The sequence below is a fragment of the Echinops telfairi genome, unplaced genomic scaffold, assembly GCF_000313985.2.
Source record: "Echinops telfairi isolate 266 unplaced genomic scaffold, ASM31398v2 ScPeMD7_22;HRSCAF=79, whole genome shotgun sequence".
Classification (NCBI taxonomy): Eukaryota; Metazoa; Chordata; class Mammalia; order Afrosoricida; family Tenrecidae; genus Echinops; species Echinops telfairi.
Window position 1 is genome coordinate 11624401 of NW_022103919.1, and position 23540 is coordinate 11647940.

The window sequence follows — 23540 nt, forward strand, 5'->3', positions numbered from 1 at the left end:
GTGTGGTGAGATGTGCAGAGAAAAGGAAACACTGAGGATTTTCCCCGGAATTATGAAATAGGTGGTGCAGGGGCAGTGAAGGATTTAATGCAGCTCTTCTGGACAAACTCTAATTGCCACCAACCTACATTTTCCTACATGGGTCTGGTAAGAAGGTAGGGGGAAGAAGATACTAATAGAATTCACCTGTGAGTAATTATGAACAGGATTCCCTGAGAGTCATCCTGCGGTGTATAAAATGAACCATCTGAGAAACAGGAGGAGGAATGAATCTCATTACCAGTAAAAGCCAGCAGTGGAGTGTACCCTGTGGACCCCAAATCCTGCCCAGTGAACCGCCTGGATCCAGAAGACAGCTAGACCACCGGAGGAGCAGCAGCAGAACCAGAAGAGAGAGCACGGAGCAGAAGGATGCACTGGCCAACTCAGAGAGTAAGTAGAGATTAGCGCTTCTGCACAGGAGGCTGGCTTATGGCATGGGGTGACCTTCGCCACTGAATTAGGGAAGTGGGACTTGCTGGCCCATGGAAGTGGAACTCAATGCCTTTAGAATGAGACTGGCTGGAGTGGGTGCCACTGGGCACTTAAGTCAGGGAACTGAGCTTGCTGACCCTTGGAGCGTGAGCTGAATGCCTTCCGGTTGAGGCTTCCAGGGGAGCGGTCTGCCACGTTGGGCACTTGACAGCACATCGGAAAGACCTCTGAAACATGGCCTGATAACCAACTCAGCCCTGAGCAGTTCTCACTGGCATTCCAACTTCACTTCCTGAATAAACCTTTTAATCATGAGTTTTGTCTGTGAGTTCGAGGCAACCACTGCAAGGGGTTCGAACCCAGAGAAGTCAAATAGAGACCATTAGTTCAGACAACCCAGGGGGGATCACTATTTTACAGAAAAGGCATAGAAAAGCAACAGCCTACGTTACAGGACACGAGTCAAGGATGTGCCAAAAGGCCTACACAGCTCAAAAATAAGGGCACCCACCACTGTGTGAATTCCTCCTTGGAAGTGACCGTGGTGACCAAATTCTCACATGTTCCATGTCCCTTTCTATTCATTTGAACTGGGTGTTTTAAGAGTGTTCTGACAAGTCTGAGCTTTATGATCTACCAGGTGAACCAGCCATCTCAGTTTCTAGGTACAGTCAGGAGAACGCATCATCTTACTTTCTATGTACCGTATAGACTCAAGTATAAGCTGACCCGAATATCAGCCAAGAAATCTAATTTTACCACAAAAACTGCATTAAAAAATGTGCTGAATAACTCTATGGGGACAACACTGAGGACACAGTTTGGTAATTGCACCCAATGCAAAACACTAAAGGCGTGCAACTGAGGCAAAACACTAAAGGCGTGCAACAGCACAGCAAGGGGAACAGAGCAAGCAAGTCCCCAGGGAATACCAAAAATAGACTTTGGGCCCAGGGTGTGGCACCCAATTAAATTCCACCAGCAAACAAACAGACCTTGGACTATTTACAGGCTTTTCTATTTTCAGGTTTCTTTTGTTGTTGTTGTTTTCTTTTGTTGCTTTGTTTTGCTCTGTCTTGTTTTTGTGTGCATATTATTATCTCTGCAGGTCTATCTAGATAAAATAGACTGGATAAACAACGTGGACAAGAAAATAAGGGAACCAACGGCTCTGGGGAGACATGGGAGAGGGGGAGGTGGGGTAAAGGAAGTGGTGTTAACAAACCCAGGCATAAGGGAACAAGTGATCCAATATCAGTGGTAAGGAGGGTTTAAGAGGCCTGGTAGGGCTTGATCAAGGGCAATGTAACATCTGTGAGGAATTACTGATCCCAAATGAAGGCTGAACATGATAGTGTGACAAGAGGAAAGTAAAAGGAAATAAAGGAAAGAACTAGGAGGCAAAGGACATTTATAGAGGTCCAAATACAGGCATGTACATATGTAAATATATTTATATATGAGGATGGGGAAATAGATCTATGTGCATATATTTATAGGTTTAGGATTTAGGTAGCAGATGGGCATTGGGCCTCTTCACTCAAGTACTCCCTCAATGCAAGAACACTTTGTTCTATTAAACTGGCATTCCATGATGCTCACCTTTGAAGACAAAGTGGGTGCATAAGCAAATGTGAAGAAGAAAGCTGATGGTGCAGGGCTATCAAAAGATATAGCATCTGGGGTCTTAAAGGCTTGAAGATAAACAAGCAGCCATCTAGCTGAGATGCAAGAAAGCCCACATGGAAGAAGCACACCAGCCTGTGTGATCATGAGGTGTCAAAGGGATCAGGTATCAGGCATCAAAGAACAACAAATCATATCATTGTGAATGAGGAAGAGTGCGGAGTGAGACACAAAGCCCATCTATAGGCAATTGGACATCCCCTTACAGAAGGGTTGTGGGAAGGAGACAAGCCAGTCAGGGGGCAGTATAGCACCAATGAAACATACAACTTTCCTCCAGTTCTTTAATGCTTCCTCCCTTCCCCTTCACTATCACAATCCAACTTCTACCTTACAAATCCAGCTAGACCAGAGCATGTACACAGGTACAGATAAGAACTGGAAACAGAGAATCCAGGACAGATAAACCCCTCAGGCCCAATAATGAGAGTAGCGATACCAGGAGGGGAAGGGGAAGGTGGGGCAGAAAGGGGGAATTGATCACAAGGATCTACATATAACCCCCTCGCTGGGAGACAGACAATAGAAAAGTGGGTGAAGGGAGACTTCGGATAGTGTAAAACATCACAAAATAATAATAATTTATAATCTATCGAGGGGTCACGAGGGTACAGGGAGGGAGGGAAACAAAATCAGGAGCTGATACCAAGAGCTCGAGCAGAAAGCAAATGTTTTGAGAATGGGTGAAGGCGACAAATGTGCAAATGTGCTTGACACACTGGAGGTACATACAGATTGTGGTAAGAGTTGTACAAGCCCCTAACAAAATGATTTTTTTTTTTAAAAAAAGAGCTATAAAACTTGGTTTATACACGGGTAGATACGGTCCATTTCTGAGCGGTTGCCTGAAGTACTGTGGGTTAACAGTTACGTTCATCGAGACTGGTTACCCAACCTTTCCAAAACAAGATCAACCCTTTCTATTTCACCTAACGTGGCCTATGCTGTCATCCTGGAGTCCACCACCCCTGGAACAGAGCTAGCCCAGACCAGTTTCTGTGGTGTCAATCCAGACTCCTGGTGTGCCGGTGAAGGACTGTGCTCCATAGAGTTTTCAATGACAGTGCCCTTTGGGAACCAAATCAGTCTAGTCTTCATCCATGACACACATGCAGGTGGACATGAGCTGCCACCCTTCCAGTGAGCAGCTGAATGCCTAACCATTTGTCCTACGGAGAAACTCCTTTGTAGCAAGACTTTCTCAGAGCCACTTCGTTAGGGCTCCCTTGCCCAACTCCATTAGTCAGAATTAGTAGCTCTAGCCTTTGCCCGTTAAAAAATGCTGCTTATTTATTTACTTGAGTGCTTTTCTATCTCAATGCGACAAATTCCTACAGGGCGAGTATTTTCTCGTTCATTTTTATATACCCACCAACTAGAACAGAGTAAATATTTGAGTGGCTATAAAACTAGAGCTTTGCTTGAATTTGATATTAGGAGAAGACTGGCTAGATATTCCACTGAGAAACCATAAAGGGATAGAATGACACTGTAAGACGAGGGTAGCAAGTAGCTGGCATTCGTGCCGTGCCCCACCCTTGCCCACGGTAGACGTTACTAATCAATCATACGATTCTTTTGTGTTCAGTGCCATTTGGCCTTAAAAAAACCAATCCTTCCATTTTCCAGGGAGCCAAATGAACAGTCGAACATTAGATAAAGTTTTCTTTGCACCCCACGAATCAGAAATGAAAACATTCTGCTGACTGTGTTAAAACTTATCATTAAGCAGTGTTTGAGACGGAATGCTCCATTTCTACAGCAGCTCTCCCTGGAAAAGATGCTTTTGAAAAGACGGGGTTCTATTTGCATGACCTCTTGAGTGTATCGATAGGAAGTGCACAGACTCCCTACACCGAGCAGAGTAACGTGCATGATTTTGGGATTCTTTACTTACTACTTAGCTAATTAAAAGTTCCCTGGGTGGCGTAACTGGTTACGTGCTGGGCCACAAGCCCAAAGGCTGGTGGTTTTGAACCCAACCCAGAGGCACCTCAGAAGACAGGCCTCCTATGTGTTTCCAACAGGTTATATAGCCTTGCAAACTTTCTGCTCTGCCCACACGGTCCGTGTGCCCTACGGGAGTAAGTCCGGTAAAGACATACTTGTTGAAGTTTACGAGGTATAGAAAAGCAGTCCGTGGCGCCGGTCCATTCCAGTGGATGGTATAGCCCTTCTCCAGCATGAGTACCGGCTGGTACTGGGGGAAGACAGCCTTCTGGTTAATGCCGCGGAGCACCATCGGATGGGATGGGTATTCATCGCGTGCGATGGTCATAGTTAGATTCTGAGCACTCCGTGTTTGCACATAGACCTTCAAAACACAACGGAGACATCAAGGGAAGGAATGTTTAGATCAACAAGCCCTTCCAGAACAAAGTTGAATGTCATTACTTTGCAAAGGGATTCTGTGGTCTACGCCAGACTAAACCAACAGCAGCCAAATTCACACTAGGAGACAGCTGGAATGCAGCCTGACCGGTCTGAATCGTGAAAACAGATCATGTGCCCTGCTTGCCAAGCTCTGCAAACGCTCCCCCACCACACAAAGGGCCAGCCTACTCATCAGAATATCGAAACCGCTGTGGTTTATACAGTCAAAGCCATCACACAGCCTGAAGAGCACACACACACACACACACACACACAACATTAGTAAACGAACACGAACACCGATACCCTCTAGCCAAATCCAAAAGACCTTCTGCTAAACCAGGAAACGAAGTGTTTACACATCCCGGGGCTTTGACTTTCCATTTTCCAGGACCTGTATCAGCCAAAGTCATTTCTTACCCATCCAAAACAGTAAAAATAAAAGCTCGGCAAAAACTGGAAAAAAGGAAACTGAGATCGTTTTGAAAGTCCTGAATTCACTCCAGTGACGTTTGACCTGCTCGCCATTCGGAAAAAGAAAGCAAACCCTTCTCAAACACGTCCAAAGACAAGCCTCCAAACACGTTTCCTAAAACACTCCAGTACCCTAGGACCAAATTCCCCAGGGGAATGAAGACACGGCTCGCAGAATGCTGACCTTAGGTCACAAGAGAGCGAACCCTTAGCACCCCATCCACAAGGAATTCTCCAGCTGCTCTTTTCTGGGTCCTGTCGAGTCAATTCCTACTTGACAAGGGTGACTCTATGGGACAAGAGGAGAATCAACTCAGAAGGGTGTTTTGGGGGGTTTCTTTGCCGTTGTAATCGGCACAGAAACAGGTCTCAAAACCTTTCTCTCAGAGTGGCTCTGTGGGTTTGAACCACCGACCTTTCATTAGCAGCCAGGAGCTTAGCCACCAACTCACCAAGGCTCCTCTCAACAAATGACCACAGATCTAGGCTTCCAGCCCAAACTCCATATTCTCAGGAGTGAATTTATGACGTGAAGTCATGTCTGAGTTCTTATCTATAGTCCCTGCCATTCCCAGAGCCCCCTGGGAAATAGTAGCCAGCTGAAGTATTTCGTTCTTCATCAATCAATGAAAATAGAATCACTACTGTACCCTGTGACACAGAAGGATCAGGTCTACATTCTTAAGAAACACTGAAAATGCAAAGGATTGAGTAATTTACTGAGAAAATGTTGAATGAATGAAAAAAATAGCTATCATTTATAGTAACACTTGTAATTTCTAAACAGCCATCAGGAGCCCTGGTGGCATAGTAGTTAGGCATTGTAATGTCTGTATCATCCAGGAACTCCGAAGCACATAGCCGAATGAAAAAATAAAAAAGAACTACCCCACCCCCGGTCCATTCCACCTTAAACTGACCTGTAAGCTAGCGTACAACTGCCCCTGGGGCTTCAAGAGTGTAAATCTTTATGACAGTCGGCTGCATCATCTTTCTCCTTTGGAGTGGCTACTGGATTTAAACTGCTGGCCTTCTGGTCGGCAGGCCGATGATTAACCCGCTATGCCATCAGGCCCCCATACATGCTCCCTCCCAAGTGACCCTTCCCTTACCGGGTGGCACTACGAGTCGGCATCAGTTGGATGGCAGTGGGTTTGGTTTGCGGTAGGCTACCAGCAAGTTAATGAGTATATAGTAGTCTTTATGGTTCAAAGGGCGCTGCTCAACTTGTATCACCTCTTCCTTATTTTTGCAGACATTATATTTTAATATAAACAGAAGAGTTTGTCTTCATTCAGTCCTTGATTCCCCTCCTTTCCAGTTCCTAGCCTGGTCCCTGCTTTCTGGTTACCTCCTACCTAGCCATCTCCATTTCCAGGTGACTTATTGCTACTTGTCAGCCTCAGAAGCCAAACTCCCCAATTTCACAGAGCTAATGACCCTGAAAGCAAAGAACAGACGGTGCTTCTTTGGGGCCCAGTTACAGTGTGGCAAGAACACCTTGGCTCGAGCATCAGGAAATACAAGTTCTTGACCCAACTTTATGTAGCCAAGAGTAAACCATCCTTACTCTGGGTCCCCCTTTTCCATGTATCACATTAGTGTAGGTTAGGGAGGGAGGGAGGAATTGTGCTTTAAACAAAACTCTATGAATTCATGACCTCATCGATTTTTCTCTTTTTAAGAAAAAGCAGTCACATGGACAGCTGGCAAGGTGTCATCACAGGAACAGTAGGAAAGCAGGTAACATAGTATGTTCTGAACTGACCTGGGCATATGTCCCACTGCAAATCACAGCATTCCACTTGGTAGCATTAACACAGCTTGGGTGGCGGATCAGGTAGTTGTCCATTCTTCCCACGTAAGCATCCTTGTAGCCTGTCACGGAGCCATCGATGTCATGGAATATGGAGTTCTTGTCGCCATCGAGCTCACAGTCTTCAAACCAGGGACCAGGCTTTCCAAAGAAGACATTCAGAGAGACCTGGCAGCAGGGAACAGCAAGGACATCGCAGCATGAGGGCTCCTGCCAACTGCAAATCACACCTGCAAGGATCCAACTGCACACCCCTCACCTCTGCTGGATGGGAAAGCAATCCTACGTGAGAGGAGGAAGTTGCCAACTACGAACCCGTTTCTTATCGATTAATGGCCTGTCTGGGGAGTGGCAGGGGTGGGGGTGTGGGGGTGGGGAACTGCTAAGCTTGTAGAACTGAAGCAACAAACGTGAGGCTTGGTTTCCCTCTCCTCCCGTTTAGAAACTATTACCTGTTCTCCAGGCAAAACTCATCTGTGCTAACAGAAACCAGAACAGTTCAGTGTAAAGAGATGTGTGTTGTAATCCACACACTGCAAATCTTTGCATTTGTCTTTAGTAACATCTCTCGGGATCGGAAAATCTATTACAAGTTCCATCCTCAAAGCTAGCTAACCATTCCTTTTTACTCTAAAAATTTTAGTTATTTGTTCATGTGACTTCCCTTTACCAAAAAAGGAGTACAGTTCAAATAAAAAACACTTAAGCATGGTGAAATAGTTAAGATTTGTTCTGCCAACCCACCCAATAAACACATGTGGGGTTAATTGAAGGACAGAGGGATAAATGACTTGGTGAGCCTTGCCCTTGGAGTTCTTGGGTCTCTTGCTTTCTGATGGTGGGACCGGGGTGCAGCTGCCTTAGCCAGTTCCCTGCTTCAGCTGGCAAGGCTCACTTCCTGCAAGACATCCCTGAGGAGAAGCCTAGTTTCCCTAGACTAACACACATGGGATTGCTGGATTGCTTCAAAATTCACTAGCACCTGCTAAAGGGTATACATGACTGTCTCTCTCCTCAACACAAAGTGAACACAAAGTGAACACAAAATCATTTTATTGTCAAGTAGAGTTAAAAGTCCTCATTTAATTCATTGTTATGCAGAAGGGTTTGCATTGGGAAATCTGCAGCCAAAGACCCGTAGAGAGGGTTAAAACACAAACACTGAGGACCAAGGTGTGCCTGATACAAGTCATTAAGTATACAAGTATTCTTAATCACCTTATCTGCATGCAAAAGCTGAGTAAGGGGAAAGGAAAACAGGGAGAGAAAAAAACCAGATGCATGCATATGCATGTCCCTTATTCTGGACCCGTAATTGGGAGGAATCAGTCACTATAGAAGGTGATTGGTAATATTGATGGTCAGTGAAAAACCCAGTAGGCTCTCAGTGACATGGTTTGGCACCATGGCTGCAACAATGGGCTCACAGAGCAACACCTGACTGGTACAGGACCAGTTCATGTTTCTTTGTTCTACACACAAGGTCCCTATGAGTTGGACCCAACTCAATGCACTAAACAAGATTTAACACCTCACACAAAGATACAGGTAGAGTCTAGTTTCTTATTGGCATCAAATACAACGATATACTTACATGGGGGCTGAATTTCACAAGGGAGATGTTATTCCTCGGAGTCATCTGCCAGGAATTCTTCATGAGGAAGCCAATCGCACTGCTGTACCTATCTGCGGTTGGCACGTATCTTTTGAAAGTGCTCCTGGTGAGATGAATGGGTCCATCATATATCTGGAAGCCTCGGATGGGAAATGTCCTGTCAAAATGCAAGACTGTATTTCATGCACACGGTCTTCACCCCTTAGCAGCACTTCATATTCTTTCTTATTCACGAGAGAGACTGTCGCACTGTCGAATAGCCTCTAAACACAAAGGATCATTCAGTGCAGTAGATACAGTGATAACCAAGACGAAGTAAGATTCCCTACCCTAACGAAACAGACACTAGAGGAAAGCACTTTCAGACAACAGCCGTGCTGGGACGACAGGAAGACACAGTGAAATAATGATCCGAGGAAGGAAGAGATGCTATTTGCGGCCAAATGGAAGATGGACAGATGACTTCCATGCTGAGCCCGAGAGTGAGGAGGAGGTAGGGCAGGTAGATTCTAAGCAGCGGGCACGCCTCACAAGGGAAACACAGAGGTAGCCACCAGCTTGAGGGAAGGCCACCGCAGCCGGAGCGGCGGGGTGAGTGGCCAGAGGCCACAGCATAGAGAGTTGGAGGCCATGAAGAAGAATGTGTCTATATGAGATGAGAAATCGCTGAGGGTTTTGAGAGAGTTAAGATCTGACTTTTTTTTTTAAAAGAAGCCTCTCTGACTGCGATGGGGAAGACAGATTATATAAGGGGGTTTCAAAAAGTCCATAGGGGGAAAAAGAGAATTAAAAATAATTTTTTCCCCATGAACTTCTGGAAGCCCCACTGAAGGGGATGCAGTCGGTCAAGAGATGTGTTACAAGGTGCAGCAGTAGCCTGGGTGAGGGCTACCTGTGGGCTGAATAACGATGGGAGCTGTGGAGGTGGAGAAAGAAGAGAGATCGGTGCAGGGAAAGAGAGAAAGAAAGATTCACTGACAAATCGGCTGGTAGGGTTATTTGGACAGTTTTTGTTATTGTTGCGTGTGTTGGTTTGTTTTTGAACTTACACAGCTGGGCAGGATGTGGTACAATTTACAGAACTGTAGAAAATAACACCCCGTGGTTTCTTACTGGATTTAATACACGAGAATTGGCAACTACTTGGCAACGGCATGCGCATAATTAAACCATGTTGCTTCTTGAAATCACTCAAGTAAGGACCTTTCCCATGGTATCTCAAGGCCCCAAATCTCTAGCAACGAGAACAAGAGACCTACCTGTGCTTATGCACCAAAAGCACGCTGGCCAGCCCCATAAATAAACATAAAAGTGAGCTACTGAAAAGCACAGGAGGCCTTAAGGCTCGCTTTGTCAAAGAGGCTAGGTAGGTCACGAAATTCATCATATTCATTTTTATCCTTTTTGTTCAAACAGACTCCTCAGCCATAAGCATGTAGAAGCAAATCATAAACCACCAGTCATAATTAATGTGTGTGAAACGCTACTACATAAATATACTAGATGTCATAGGCTTACCTTCTAATCAAAATTTAAAATCGTTCGGAAGAGGATTTCTACAACGACTAATTAGTTTACAGTTTGGCAGTGGATTACAATGAAAAATATATGCATTAACAAAAAACCCAAATAAGCCAAACTCACAGTTACCATGTCAATCCTGACTCACAGCAGCTCTATAGGACAGGGCAGAACTGCCCTGTGGGTTTCTGAGGCTGTGCTACTTTACGGAAGCAGAAACCCTCATCTTTCTCCCATATAAAAACAAACAGCCGGGGTATACATCTCTATATCATGATGTATTTCTAAGCATATCTCAAAATTGTTCTTCCTCACACGCAAAATTAATAAGGCATCATAACTAAAAACTTGATTCACTACCCAACAGAAAATCTTTGTTTTAAATGTGCTTGACACAATGGGTGCATCGTGATGAGTTGTACGAGCCCCCAACAAAATGATTTAAAAGAAAATCTTTGTTCTATAAAATTCTCCTTACCAAAGCAGAAATAAACATTTTGACACAAAATAGAAGGCCGATATGGAATGAAGAGGGTGCTATTGATTTGCCAACTTTTATGGACTGACTTGCATCACCTAAAACTATGTGTTGAAAAGCCTAACCTCTATAGCAGTAGTTGAGGAGCCCCGGTGGCATCGTGGGTTACAGGTTGGGCTGTGAACTACAAGGTCAGTAGTTCAAAACCACCAGCCCCTCCACGGAAGAGAGATGGGGCTTTCTACTCCCATAAAGAGTTACAGCATCATAATCCCCTAGCAACAGCTCTATCTTGCCCTGGAGGGCCGTTATGAGTTTGGGAGTGAGGGAGAAGGATCATTCCAGAAACCCAAGGGTGACTACTGCTATATACTATATTTTATACTATACCATAAAATGATTAAACACAAGCTTGCAAGCAGATATAGGAAAAGAAAGATGCCAAGACACATGAAGGTCATCCAGCAACAGGCACTTAAAGAGATAAGAACCTTCTCATGGAGCCATCACCCTGAATTTAGACTTCTAACCTCTTACACTCTGAGAAAATAATTTTTTATTCATGGAAGCCACCCACTGTTATTATAAAAAACACCCACTGTGACGGGGCTGAATCCAACTCACAGAGCCCCTATATAGATAAGGTTTCCAAGACTAACTATTTATGGTAGTAGACAGTCTGGTCTTTCAGTGAGTGGCTGGTAGGTTTGAACTGCTGAACTTGCAGTGCAAAGGTCCATAGCTTAACCCGCAATACTAAATAACTAAAACAGTTATCATACTGTAGTCCATTCCAATATGCAGTCCAGTACACGGTCCTTTTTTCAACTCTCCATCTGAGGCGAGGCAGTGGCCCTGCCGCTGTGGAAGACACAGCAGCGAAGCCAACCCAAGTGGTTTGAACCCCTCCTCAGCCACTGGTGAGTGATGAGACCTTGGGCAAGCTACTCATTTGTAAAGCTGGCGATACCTAGTCTACTTGTGAGTATAAAGCTAATGGGTACGTGTAGTGTTGACACCAGGGTCTGGCTCAGATGAACACGCGGGCTTCACAAAGTTCATGGACGAATGCCATCATCTTCTCGTTCTATGTTGCTGTGGGCTCGGTGCAGTCTCCTGAGATTTAATAAAGGCTCACCTTTCCCTGGTGGCTTCCATGGTCGGACTCAGGAGATCTACATCGAGCGTGATTAAGGTTGCTCAGTATTTCACAATGACAAGCAGGGTGGGAGAAGAGCCAGGTACAGGGACCCTCTGCCAGGAGCTAGGAAACGGCACCATCACATAACACTAACGGCCCACGTCTTCCCCTGTCCACTGCCCGGGGCCAGGCTCACGTTCAGAGGGAGCACACCTTTGAGGGTTGGGTGGATGATGCATGTTACCACTGACACTGAAGCACGCAAGGCCGTGAAGGGCACAGTTGAGCTTTTCTCTGCCTGCAGTTCTCACAAGTAAAATGAGAACGTTCTTCAGAATTGAGGTACAGATTAATCAGTTAATGGTTCCCCCAAAGCTTTGAAGAATCTGTCTAGTGCCAAGTATTATGTTAATGACTCTGTGATTATGATAGAAAACATGCCAACCGTCTGCCCCCATCCCCCCTCCAGCATCAGTTAATTGCAGAGCCGTGGCTAGGTCTGAGTCAGCGCTGGCATCAATCAACTCTCATTTTCCGGGACTCTCTTCAGCAGGTAATTTCCTTTTCCAGTGGCTATTTTCAAAAACCAACACCACACATGGGGGGAAAACTGACCTCCTGTCATAGTTAGGGTTTGGCAACTCTCTGTGGCTCGGGAAAAAGATGGAAAGAAAGAACATGTGTCCGATTATGGAAGGCTTTCTGCGGGGAATGAAGAGCGTACAGGCTCCTGTCACACAGCAGAGCAGAGGCTCCCAAACCTGCACGGCCTAGCGCCGCCTTTTCAGGAAGAAGGTTACCCAATAGCCCCTTTGTAGTTCAGGCCTTTGACACATCATCCGGTGTCTGGGTTTGTAGCACCCCTGGATCATTCTAGCACCCCCCCAGGCAACACTGAAACAGAGGATGAAGACTTTCATCACTACTGCCCCAAGGCTCCAGGAAGACAGCACACACAACAACCACAGCAAAAGGGAGGGTCCTCAAGAGCCAATGGATTAAGAGTGAGCGGTAGAATGCCAACCATCAAGAATGAATACAGAAACCTCCTTCCAGGTTAGTTTTTTTCAAGCACCTGTTTAACCCTAGCATTCCTGCTCACCTGTTCCGAGGTAAAGTCCGGAGCTTATGGTCTATCCCTCCGGTGCCTGTATACTTGTTCTGACCACCGTGAAAGCCGTAATTCCTGCTCTCGCCGACAAACAGCGATTCCGCCACCTCCTGGCTGGACCCTTCATCACTGGGGAAGCTCCCATCACTGTTAAAACAAGCACAGTCATGACCCACCGTTCTGCCTCTCAGCAACTCAAGTTCCCCCTCCTGCGAAGCCAAGGGATCTCTACAAAGAGGGAAAGGCTTCAAAAGAAGCCAGTCGCTTTTTCTGACACACAATGGCACATCGTTTGTAATTGTTTCTAAACAGTGACAATACTACATAAATGAATGAATGTGAATTTTGCATACATCAGTTTCATTTCATTTCATTGAGGAGCAACAACTGAATTGCACTGGTCCCAAGCCACAATTTTGCAAATGGGGAGCAGAGACTTGCCCAAGTGCAAGAATTAAATGACAAACCTGTTTGAAAGCAAAGTCATTCGACGAAAACTGTAACCTGCACACTTTAATGCTTCAAGACGGCTGCTAAAACAGAGCGAGCCGCTTCTTAGAGACTCCAAATATTTACCCTTTGTTCTTTAAGCCCCATTTTTAAGCGTGTAAGAGTTGGGTTTCTACCAGCTACTCCAAGGGAGACAGACTAGGTTCCCTGCTCCTGTGCAGACTTTCTATACAGGGTCCCCATGAGTCAAACGGACTCAAGGCAAGTTAGTCTGCTTTGGGGTTTATAAGCCCTGATGCTACATGGGCTTCGCTTTGGACTGCTCACCACAAAACCAGCTGTTCGAACCCACAAACAGCTCCTTGGAAGAAACACGAGGCTATCTGCTCCCACAAAAATCTACAGCCTCAGAAACCCAAGGGAGCAAGCTTAGGCTCTCCTTTCTCTCTTCACGTAGTGGCTACTCCTTGGGCTGCAAGGCGCAAGGTCAGCAGTTTGAAACAACCTCTCGGAGGGACGAGACAAGGCTTTCTACTCCCATAGAGGTACAGTCTTGGAAACTCACACTGGGGCAGTCCTACCCTGCCCTGGAGGGTCCCTGTGAGTCGGCATCGACTCAATGGCAGTTTGTTTGTTTATTAAAGGATCAATATAAATCAGAATCCCCTGGATGGCAGTGGGTTTAGAAGCTCTGGATAAATCTAAGTATTTTCTTCTAAAGGGAAAACAAAAACAAAATAACAACAGGCCAATCCTTCCGTGAAATTCCAGCTATATAAGTTTCTACTCAGGTATGGATTAAATTATCGGTAAAACTATTTTGGGGCCCTCTAGTGGCATTGGGAAGAAGATAGACGTTTTTAGAAAATGAATAGGTACATAACCTTTCTGTGTATAATCTGGAAAACCAAGTGCAATTCTACCCTGGATCTCTAAGACGGTCAAATAATAGTTTTTAAACAATTACAAACCTGGCAAAAGTCAGGCCTATTCCATTATCTGCAAATCTGTAAGAAAAAGGAGAATGAAGGAATATTTTTAAACTCACCAACCCATGTAAAAATATTTACACAGCCTCATAGCCAGGGATCCCAATAAACACAAATAGTTTCACCCCTATAAGAGGAGGGCAGACTCCCCATTCAGGGTACCTGCCTCAGGCCCAAGGTTTTGCAATGACTAGAGTGTGATTATGGGTAACCTCTATGTCCCTGGCATATAGAAGCAATAATTTTAATTATTTTATTTTTAAAAAAGTCAAGATCAGGCTCTTGTCTCCAAGCTTTTCAACACCTACACCCAAACTATGCTACAGATCTCATCCGACATAAATGTTGAGATGATAAAAATCACTGGCAATGATGAAATGTCAAATGTCAGAGCCAGACAAAATATTTTTCTAGGGCCTTGAGCACCAAATTTTAGCTCAAATGGTATCAGGCCTCTGCTAAAAATCATATCAATATGGGGGAAACGAGGTGCTGACTACCTCTGTCGTGTTAAGACAGAAGTCAATAGGTTTCAGAAGGTGAAAACTGAACAACTTTTGTTAGGAACGGCCTGGAAGAACATCAGAAACACTTTCAGGAGTTTCCAAGGAGGAAAAAAATACTCAGGTAGTTCCAAAACTTTATTTAGTCTCCGACGTGTTTGTTATGGCAAGTTAAAAAGCCCCAGTTTCTGCACCAGAAACGTTCAGGTCCAACCAAAGCACTTGAATGAGACAGCTCCAAACACGAGCAGGCTGTCTACTGGCACATGCTTCCCTGTTGCCCGTCCTGTCTGTTAAGACCGCTTCTATGATCCAGAACCACCACTGAGCTTACAAGCTACTTTTCTTGTCCTGAGAAATGAGAACACAAGCCATCCGATGACGATGCCGCAGAGTCGTGAGGCTCTCCTGACTCCGGTCTGACTCAAGGCCACCCCGGTGGTCAAGAGAACCAGTCAGGGTGCGATGTAACAACGATGAGAAATACAACATTCGTCTAGTTCCTAAATGTTTCCTCCCAGCTCCCACTACCATGACTCGAATTCGATCTTGCAAGTCTGGCTAGACCAGAGGAGGTACACTGGTACAGATAGGAACTGAAAATACAGGGAATCCAGGATGGATGAGCCCTATAGGACCAGTGGTGTGAGTCGCAAAACAGGGAGGGTAAAGGGAGAATGGGTAGGAAAGAGGGAACCGATTACATGGAACTGTGTGTGACCTCCTCCCTGGGGGACAGACAACCGAAAAGTGGATGAAGGGAGACGTCGGACTGGGCAAGATATGACAAAATACCCATTTATAAACTATCAAGGGCTCATGCGGGAGGGGGGAGCAGGGAGGGAGGGGAAAAATGAGGACCTAATGTCGGGGGTTTAAGTGGAGAGAAAATGTTTTGAGAAACGATGTACAAATGCGCTTTACACAATTGATGTGTGTATGGATTGGGATAACAGTTGTATGAGCCCCTAATAAAATGTTGGAAAAAAAAAAAGAATGCTGCCCAGTACCGCGGTGCCGGGCATTGGATACCCACGCTGAGTTCTGAATGACAATGTCGCCGCCGCGGACCCACGCGCCGTTGTCGTTATTTTTAAACGCAATGAGTCTGTCGATGAGCGCGGCCACGCGCGGCTTGTCAGGGTCTGCGTCTTCGTGAGGCCGAAACCTGGGGGTTGGAAAGGACAGCAGGGAGGGGCTTTTTAAAGAGGCAAGACAAATTAGCTATTCAAAACCCAGCACGCCAATGCCAAGAATTAAATATGACCAAAAGCGAATGCACAATAAATGATAACAATCATCCTGTGAGCCAACTGAATCTTGTGTGATTTACCTATCCAAAGGACAAAAATTACAACTACGCAAATGAATCCGGAGAACTGCCTTCCTAATCTGCTGTTGTTGTTTTTTTAATGACCTTTTGTCATATGACATGGGCACACTGCACGACATTCTAAATGCTAAAACCATTTTTTAAAACGAGCTCAGGTCAGAAAATGGGGCCTATTTTCACAAATACTTAAGCATCATGATACTGCCATAAACATGCTGAATAAATTAACCACATACTTTAGCATGCATGTATGTGTTCTGGGACATTATTTGAGTTGTATGCTAGGGAACTTTCTAAGAGTCAGACAAAAATCTGGGTTGTTCTCTCAAAAATGTCTAAATTTGAAATAGATTCCTTTTACCTGATTTGTTCAGTATAAAGACTCTCCAAAAGAAGACTACATTTTACCTTTCCTTTGTCTTCCTTTGGAAACCCTTAACAAGGACTTGACCATAAAGGTCAAAAACATTCATGTAAAAAATCGCCACCTGACAGACCAGTGTCCAAATCCTAAACACCCAGATTTCAGAAAACCACAGATGGTAGAGGTAGCTCAACATCCATTTACAGGGTAACTACAAGGGATTCAGCGTCCAGGGAATCCCCAGTGCACATTGGCTAGAAACGGTAATAGCCCCCAGATCCGAGGGTGAGCCTTGTAAAGGGGAGATTAGGCAGAATGTAACATTTTGCAATTTGATCTCTTTATGGACCCAAAGTGAATTTATTCTAAACTTTTTCATATTCTCTGCTTTCTGTTAGATTGAGGTCTCGATCCATTGTGTGTGGCCATTGTTGATGGATCCTTGCTTGGTATCTGTCCTAGTCTTGTACCATATAGGGAAATTGCAATTGAAGCAAATATAAAGATAGTCACCGGAGAGGGATCGCCTATGGTGATGGAGAGGGGAGGGAGGGTTGGAGAGGGACGGGGAATAGGGACCGACATCAATGTATGAACGAAGGTGGGAAAGTTCCGATGTTGATGATAGCCCGGCCAGTCGTGATGATTAAACCATTGAATCGTATATGTATTTATAGTTCAATATAAAAAGAAAAAAACTGCCCTCCTTAACAACTGAAGTAACCCTGTAACAGACAATCGAACTCACTGCTACCAAGCCAATTCTGACTCATAGTGACCCTACAGACCAGGAGCAAACTGTCCCTTGGGGCTCCCGGAATTATAACTCTTGACAGTAGAAAGCCTTCTCCTGTCCCTTGGTGGTTTTTCGAATGGCTGACCTTGCAGTTAGCAGCCCAATGTATAATCAATAGACCACCAGGAAGATCACCTTTAAAATTTTTTCTTTCCTAAAAAGTCATTTCTATCTTAGTCTACAGAGCTGGGGGGAAACGCTAGCTAGTTTTCTTTTTTTTTAATTAATCATTTTATTGGGGGGGGGGGCGCTTACAAATCTTCTGATCATCCATCATTCAACTGTATTAAGCACGTGTTGACATCAACATTTCCAACACTCTACTTGAGCCCTTGGTACCAGCTCCTCTTTTTGCCCCTCCTTCCTCCACCCTCCTCCCATCCTTGTGACTCCTTGATCAATTAATTATGTATTACTGTGGTTATTTTGTGTCTTACACTGTCCGTTGTCTCCCTTAACCCACATTTCTGTTATTCGTCCCCCTGGGAGTAGAATTGGAAAAACCCAATTCATCAGGAGATGTGCTATCACAGCATGAAGATATACTATCTGCAAAAATGCTACCACCACAGTGCACGGGCTATACCAGGAGCCCGCTATACCGTGCCTGCTGGGAGAAGAGGCAGGGTGACGATACAGCACAGCGGACAGCACATGCTAAAGTCTCTGCAGGAGTGCCCTGGGCATGCGCAAGGAATAAGACTGCAAGTTGAAGAGTAACAAGGAAGTAACAGTACCGATGTGGTTCGGAATTCTAAATGCTGTCAGGCATGGAATCCAGAAAGTAACAGGAGCTAATTCACTAGGGTTTTTAAATTTTCTTTTGTTTTTAAACAGATCACTGACTGTCACTTGTAGATGAGATTGTCAGAAACTACTATCTGGAGTTCCTATGTTTCAGGCAAAGGAGTGGTGATAAGAACATTCCATCCACCCTTAGACCACATGTATCACCCAGACCCTGACCCCTCACTAGTTCTGACCCAAGAGATAAAGTCTGAATCTAAGCCCTTGCCCGGTTTTATAACACTGTAGCCACTGCCAAACTGGAAGAGTTTTGGACAGGACTCTATACAACGTCTTTTTTTAAAAAGCACATAGAAACGGGCCACTAGAGCAACGTCTGATCCGTGGTGGTAGCCCCCTCCTCGTCTTTGGACTTCTTTATAAACCCCCTGCTGGCTACTTGCTTGGTTTTTGGATCCGCTGCAAGGGCAGTCCCCGAGTTACAAACAACATCCATTCATTCCTCTGAGCGTCTTTAAGGCAAATCTTTCCAAATAAGGACAAACGGGTGCATAGGACTATTATTTTGTTTTACTCCGGTGCTAGAAAAGTCCCCAAGTCTTTTCCATGATTAAAAATTACATGCAGCTAGTGACGGTGATCATAATAAAGGAATTGTTGCAAGTATCGGTTGGTTCAGGTATGTCAACATGAGAGCACATTTACATTGCGTTAAAGGGCATGGCTCAGAAGCTGGACATTGGTAGTGTGGGACCGAGTGACCTCCGTGCTGCGTATCATTCACTTTCCCAGCTTCCTGTGGTCATCTATGGGGTTACAACACACTGCCCAACTCTCCCTGACTTTTTCTCTGCTCTTACTGTACTAGTCAGGTCTGATGTCATTTCCCTCTTTTAGACAGAATTTCCCCATCTAAACCCAAGAGCTTTGGGAGCGGAGAAATCCCTGTCTTTGGAAGCCTCTGTAATTGCACGTCTTGAAAACAAAGGGAAAGACTCATTTGCTTAGCTATGAGTCACCCTCCCCTCTGATGAACAGACTGAGTATTTTCTGGATAGTCCATGAGCCTGATGTTTGATTCATGGCTGGGTTGATTACTCAATTAATTGGGAGTTGTACCCTTCTACTCATGCCTGGGCTTTCTCATGTCTGGCACAGTTCATACATTAGATTATATAAAATGACATGCATTAGCCAGCTGGCTGCCAAATTGGGACTCTCCTGGTAAAATTGGTTCTTCTCAATAACAGCTTCCAAGTGAGATCTGATTTCATGTCAATATGTATGCATTTATAAACTAATAACACTCTTAATGGGAAGCAGAAGAAAAGTGAAATATTATCCTAATGTCATGTATACATAACATGGTTGGGGGGAATAAAAACATTTTTAAGCCATTATGATAAACTTTCTCTGCTTAAATTTGTCAACTCTAATTAGAATGACAATTTGTTTTAAAATCTATTTATTCGTTCATCCTTTTTTTTTTAATGCCCTGTTTCTTGGCTGCACAAGAGCTATCAGATCATTGCTTTAAAATATTTCGGAGCTCAAGCTAGCCTCTTAGTAATCCTGACAAATCATGTCATTAAGGACAATTTGCCAGTATTTTCTTGACCTCAGGTCTTATTATGTCACAAGAGTCCTGCCTCACCCTTCAGTAGACTCACTGACCTACAAAATGCTTCCTAATTTATCCTTCTGTGAACAGCTGGGTCTGATGTTCTTTTTTTTCAAGGACAAGCAGTAGAGTCTATTAAATCTAGCACCCTTTGAACTCCAGAGGCTGGACCATCAACTTTGATTGTAGAGAAGCAGCACATCCACTGAACTTGACATTCAGTTTGCCATCTCATTCCCACGTGAAACAATTTATGTGTTTTGGCTCTTGTAATGCAAGTGGGAGTGGCGTTGCTCTGCTGATGCAGATGCCAACAGTGTGTGGTGGCAAAGGCAAGTAGCAGAACTGTGGTGTGACCTGATGTGACTCTGAGACTACAAATCACGGAACCCGAACCTGCTTGATCATCAAGTGGGGGGCCCTTCGCTTGAAACTGATTTTAGGCAGGGTCCCACAGTGACCACTAAGAACCCATTCTCTGTGTTCTGGCCTTCAGGGATTAAGCTAAAACAGGATCTTAGTTTTAACTTGTTCTTCAATGAGCCACTTCCTATTTTAGGCCAATGTAGGCTCCTTTCCCAGAGATCTCTCCTCTTATTCTAGGTCTTTCTACGTCTCCCTCTAACACTGGTTTGCAGCTGTGGTAAAGGAGGCAAACATCAACTCCGCTTTGGCCTTTCAGGAAGATAAAAGCCCAGGTATAGATCCTTGAACAGCAGAGTAAATATGTTTACAAAAATGGTCCTAAACACGTTTGCATCATCATTCCAAATGTATGCGGGGGCTTCCAAAAGTTCCCAGGGAAATTCCATTCTCTTCCCGTTCCTTTTCCATGACCTTGTAGAAGCCCCTAGGATTACCTTCCCATCCCTCCACCCCAAAGACAGCAGTTTTGCTTTGGGCGAGATATGCCTTGAATGTGATTGCAAAGAACAAAGCCTACCTGGCACTGTTATCCAATGAGAGATACTCTCTTGGGTCCGCAGCATTAGCGTTGGTTGTTTTGACACCCTTGTCAATAAATAAGCCAGCCTGAAAAACATCATCATGGACTGAGATGAACAAGAATTTCAATTTTACATCTACATATATAAAGATTCTAGAGAACAACTCTTAGCTAATTGCTTCCACCCAAAAGGGGTGATATGAGCAAACAGCAAAGTAGAGATAGGGTGAAAATGGCTACCTTCCTGCACGTGTGTTATCATTGTCCTTACTCGGTCACTCAATACAGATTTGTTCACCAAAGCATGACTCACACTTTCAATAACCTTGAGCATAGGTGAAGAGATGTAACCAAATAAATAATTACAAGCCGGTATGCTAAAAACACTACATGCTGCATTGGAAGCATATTAAAGGCATCTAAATGAGACCTTTCCATTTTCTTTCTTTATTATTTTATTTTATTTGCAGAGCAGGGGAGAACGATTTATTTGCAGAGCAGGGGAGAATGATTGAGGGAACCTCTCCTGAAAGCAGTAACCACTTCAAGCCAAGACCTGCAGGATGAAGAGGAATTAACCACACAACCGAATGGATTGGAGACGCAGGCATGTCGGCAGAACGGAAGAACCCAGAGAAAAAGACTGAGCGAATCATTTATACCAACGTCTGGAGGGGAGAGAGCGCGGCACAGCTGCACTAAGCACATCTTAGCTAGAGCAAGCAGAGCAGGTGGAGGGAGGGAGGGTAAGAAGCAAAGCTAAGAAGGCAGGAATGCCAGCTCATATAGAACCAATGCGCTGCAAGGCAGGGCAATGGGGTCTTTAGCACAATGGAATCAACTGCATTTTCAAAGAAAAGACTATAGCTGCCACAGGAGACGGATGGTAGAAAGGGGCGATAATTGCAGAACAAGATCAGGCAGTCATCCAGTAGAGGAAGAGAGGTGGCCTGGAATTGGGGCAGCAACAACAGAGTGAGGTGTATAGCATGGGACGTCTTTACCAGGCATTGTTACCTTTTAGTAATGAATAAAATCTCCCAAGGTGACGGAAAGGGACCAATCAAGGCTCATATATTTCTTATATATTTATGCAACCAAAACACAGGAGTCAGTGTGAGGGTAAACATAAGGGTTTTCCTTCTGAAACTATTTAGGTATATGCCTATGTGCGATTGGGTTACAATGTCCTGGATGGCTAAGACATTTACGGCAAGGTCAGTAGTTCGAAAGCAGCAGGCGCCCCACTGATGAAAGAGGAGAGTATCTACTCCCATAAAGAGTTACAGTCTCGGAGACCCAAGAGCAGCTCTAGCCTGTCCTATAGGTTTGTTATGAGTTGGAATTGATTCAATGAGTTTGAACCTGAGCTTCAAATGCTGCTGTGTAGACAGTGGCATGAACTTGGCCAACCTGGGCTAAGGACAGCTTCAGGGGTCATCAGCAACTGAAGCCCTAAGGTCTGGGCATGCAGTGTGTGTGTGTGTGTGTGTGTATACGGTAATACTGGGGATTATGAACATGGAGGGGGGGAAAAGTGGTTAGGAAGACTCCAATCAACGCCAATAAGAGACGAGCTAGGTTGAGGGGATTGTGATTGAACAGAGGGGAAAAGAGAATTCGAAATACAGCAACAGGCACATTTGAAGGAAGCTGCAGCGGGGGAAGCATGACAGCGTTCTGTCAGTCTCCCAACAGCATGCGACGTCCGTGTGTGTGTCCGCCCTTACGGTTGGGTACTGCCGATCTGGCTCTGACGCAGAGTGACCCTATTTACAACAGAATGAAATGCTGCCCAGCCCCGGCCTGCACCATGCTTCACATCTGCCCTGTGTTTGAACCGATGGTTTCAGCCACTACGCCAATCCATCTCCTTGACAGTCTTCTCTTGGATGTCCTTCTCCAGGGACGGGTTCTTGCTGATGTGTGTCCACACACATTTTAAAAAATTAATTTAAAATTCCGGTTGAACCATGTGGTTCCTGTTTTGTTTTCTTACCTAATCACCAGACACTCCGAGTTATTTCACACTCTTATTTGGCTTCTATTCGCATATTTGGCTGACCAGAAACCAGCTGCAACTTTCGAGAATAAAATGGAATACTTGGAGCAAATGATTTAGAAGTCTTTGAGCCACTGTGCAACTCATGTGTCCCAAATGTGCCGTGTGTGCGTGAGTGTGTGTGTGTGTGTGTGTGTGTGTGTGTGTTTACATGTGCCCTACAGTGGCAGGTCTTTTCCTAGGTCTCAAAAGGAGAGGAAGCATCTATAACAATTACTAACATGTAGAAACCTACCTTAAAACTTGAATGGACTCGGTTGTTATAAAATATACCAAGCGGTGTAAGTTCTGGTTTTGCTGAGAACGGCAATCCGCTGGATTCTCCAGTAGGTTCCTTGTGGAACAAATACCATATTCCAGCATCCTGTAGGTGGAAGGCAAAATAATAAGAGGGCTCAGTTTACGAAGCCACGCTATGAATCAGCCTTATCAACGTGCTGTTTCGCGTCAGGCTTCATCTCTTGGGTGCTCAGCTTCAGTATCCCTACAGAAAGCAGTGTGCACATCTGGCTCGCTCAAAGCAGTGGTACCATGCACACTTTCCTTGTGAACAGGAAATTTCTTAAACGATTCAAGAAAATTGTCGGCCAATTATAAACTTTACTTTCAAAATAATAGTTCATCCATAATTAGTGTTATGCAGGCGCTAGAAAGATGAGACAGCACAGTCTTCGAGAATTTTTTGCTTCCTGTGTACCTCGAATCTGATCAACAGATGGACCGTGCCTATTAAACAACCCTCCTGCCACCATGCCGAGATCTCTAACTTCTTTCAAACTGTTGCAATGCCCTTCCAGTCCTGATTCAGATTGCTGCCATGACCACATGCGTGAATCAGGATTCTACTCAGTCTGGATTTCGCCTCTTCCGTCTCAGTGCTACTCACCTTACGAGAAGCGGCAAGAAAGTTTTAAAACGACTGACAACCAACTGAAGGATTGAAGATGGAAATACATAGTCTTAATTCCTCTGACAGCTTTCATTTTATTTTTTAATTTTAATTATTTTAAATTTAATTATAAACCCACTTTTTATTTTAG

General features: G+C 44.6%; 1 protein-coding gene across 1 annotated transcript in view; it reads right to left on the reverse strand.

The window, feature by feature from the left end:
• The window catches only part of CEMIP2 (cell migration inducing hyaluronidase 2), an 89209-nt gene that overhangs the window by 14967 nt on the left and 50702 nt on the right, over positions 1 to 23540 (reverse strand). Inside the window, 8 exon segments of the mRNA XM_004713827.3 lie at positions 4266 to 4474; positions 6776 to 6991; positions 8418 to 8595; positions 12681 to 12836; positions 14111 to 14146; positions 15668 to 15799; positions 20436 to 20524; positions 22736 to 22925. Coding sequence (XP_004713884.3) covers positions 4266 to 4474; positions 6776 to 6991; positions 8418 to 8595; positions 12681 to 12836; positions 14111 to 14146; positions 15668 to 15799; positions 20436 to 20524; positions 22736 to 22925 — 1206 coding nt within the window.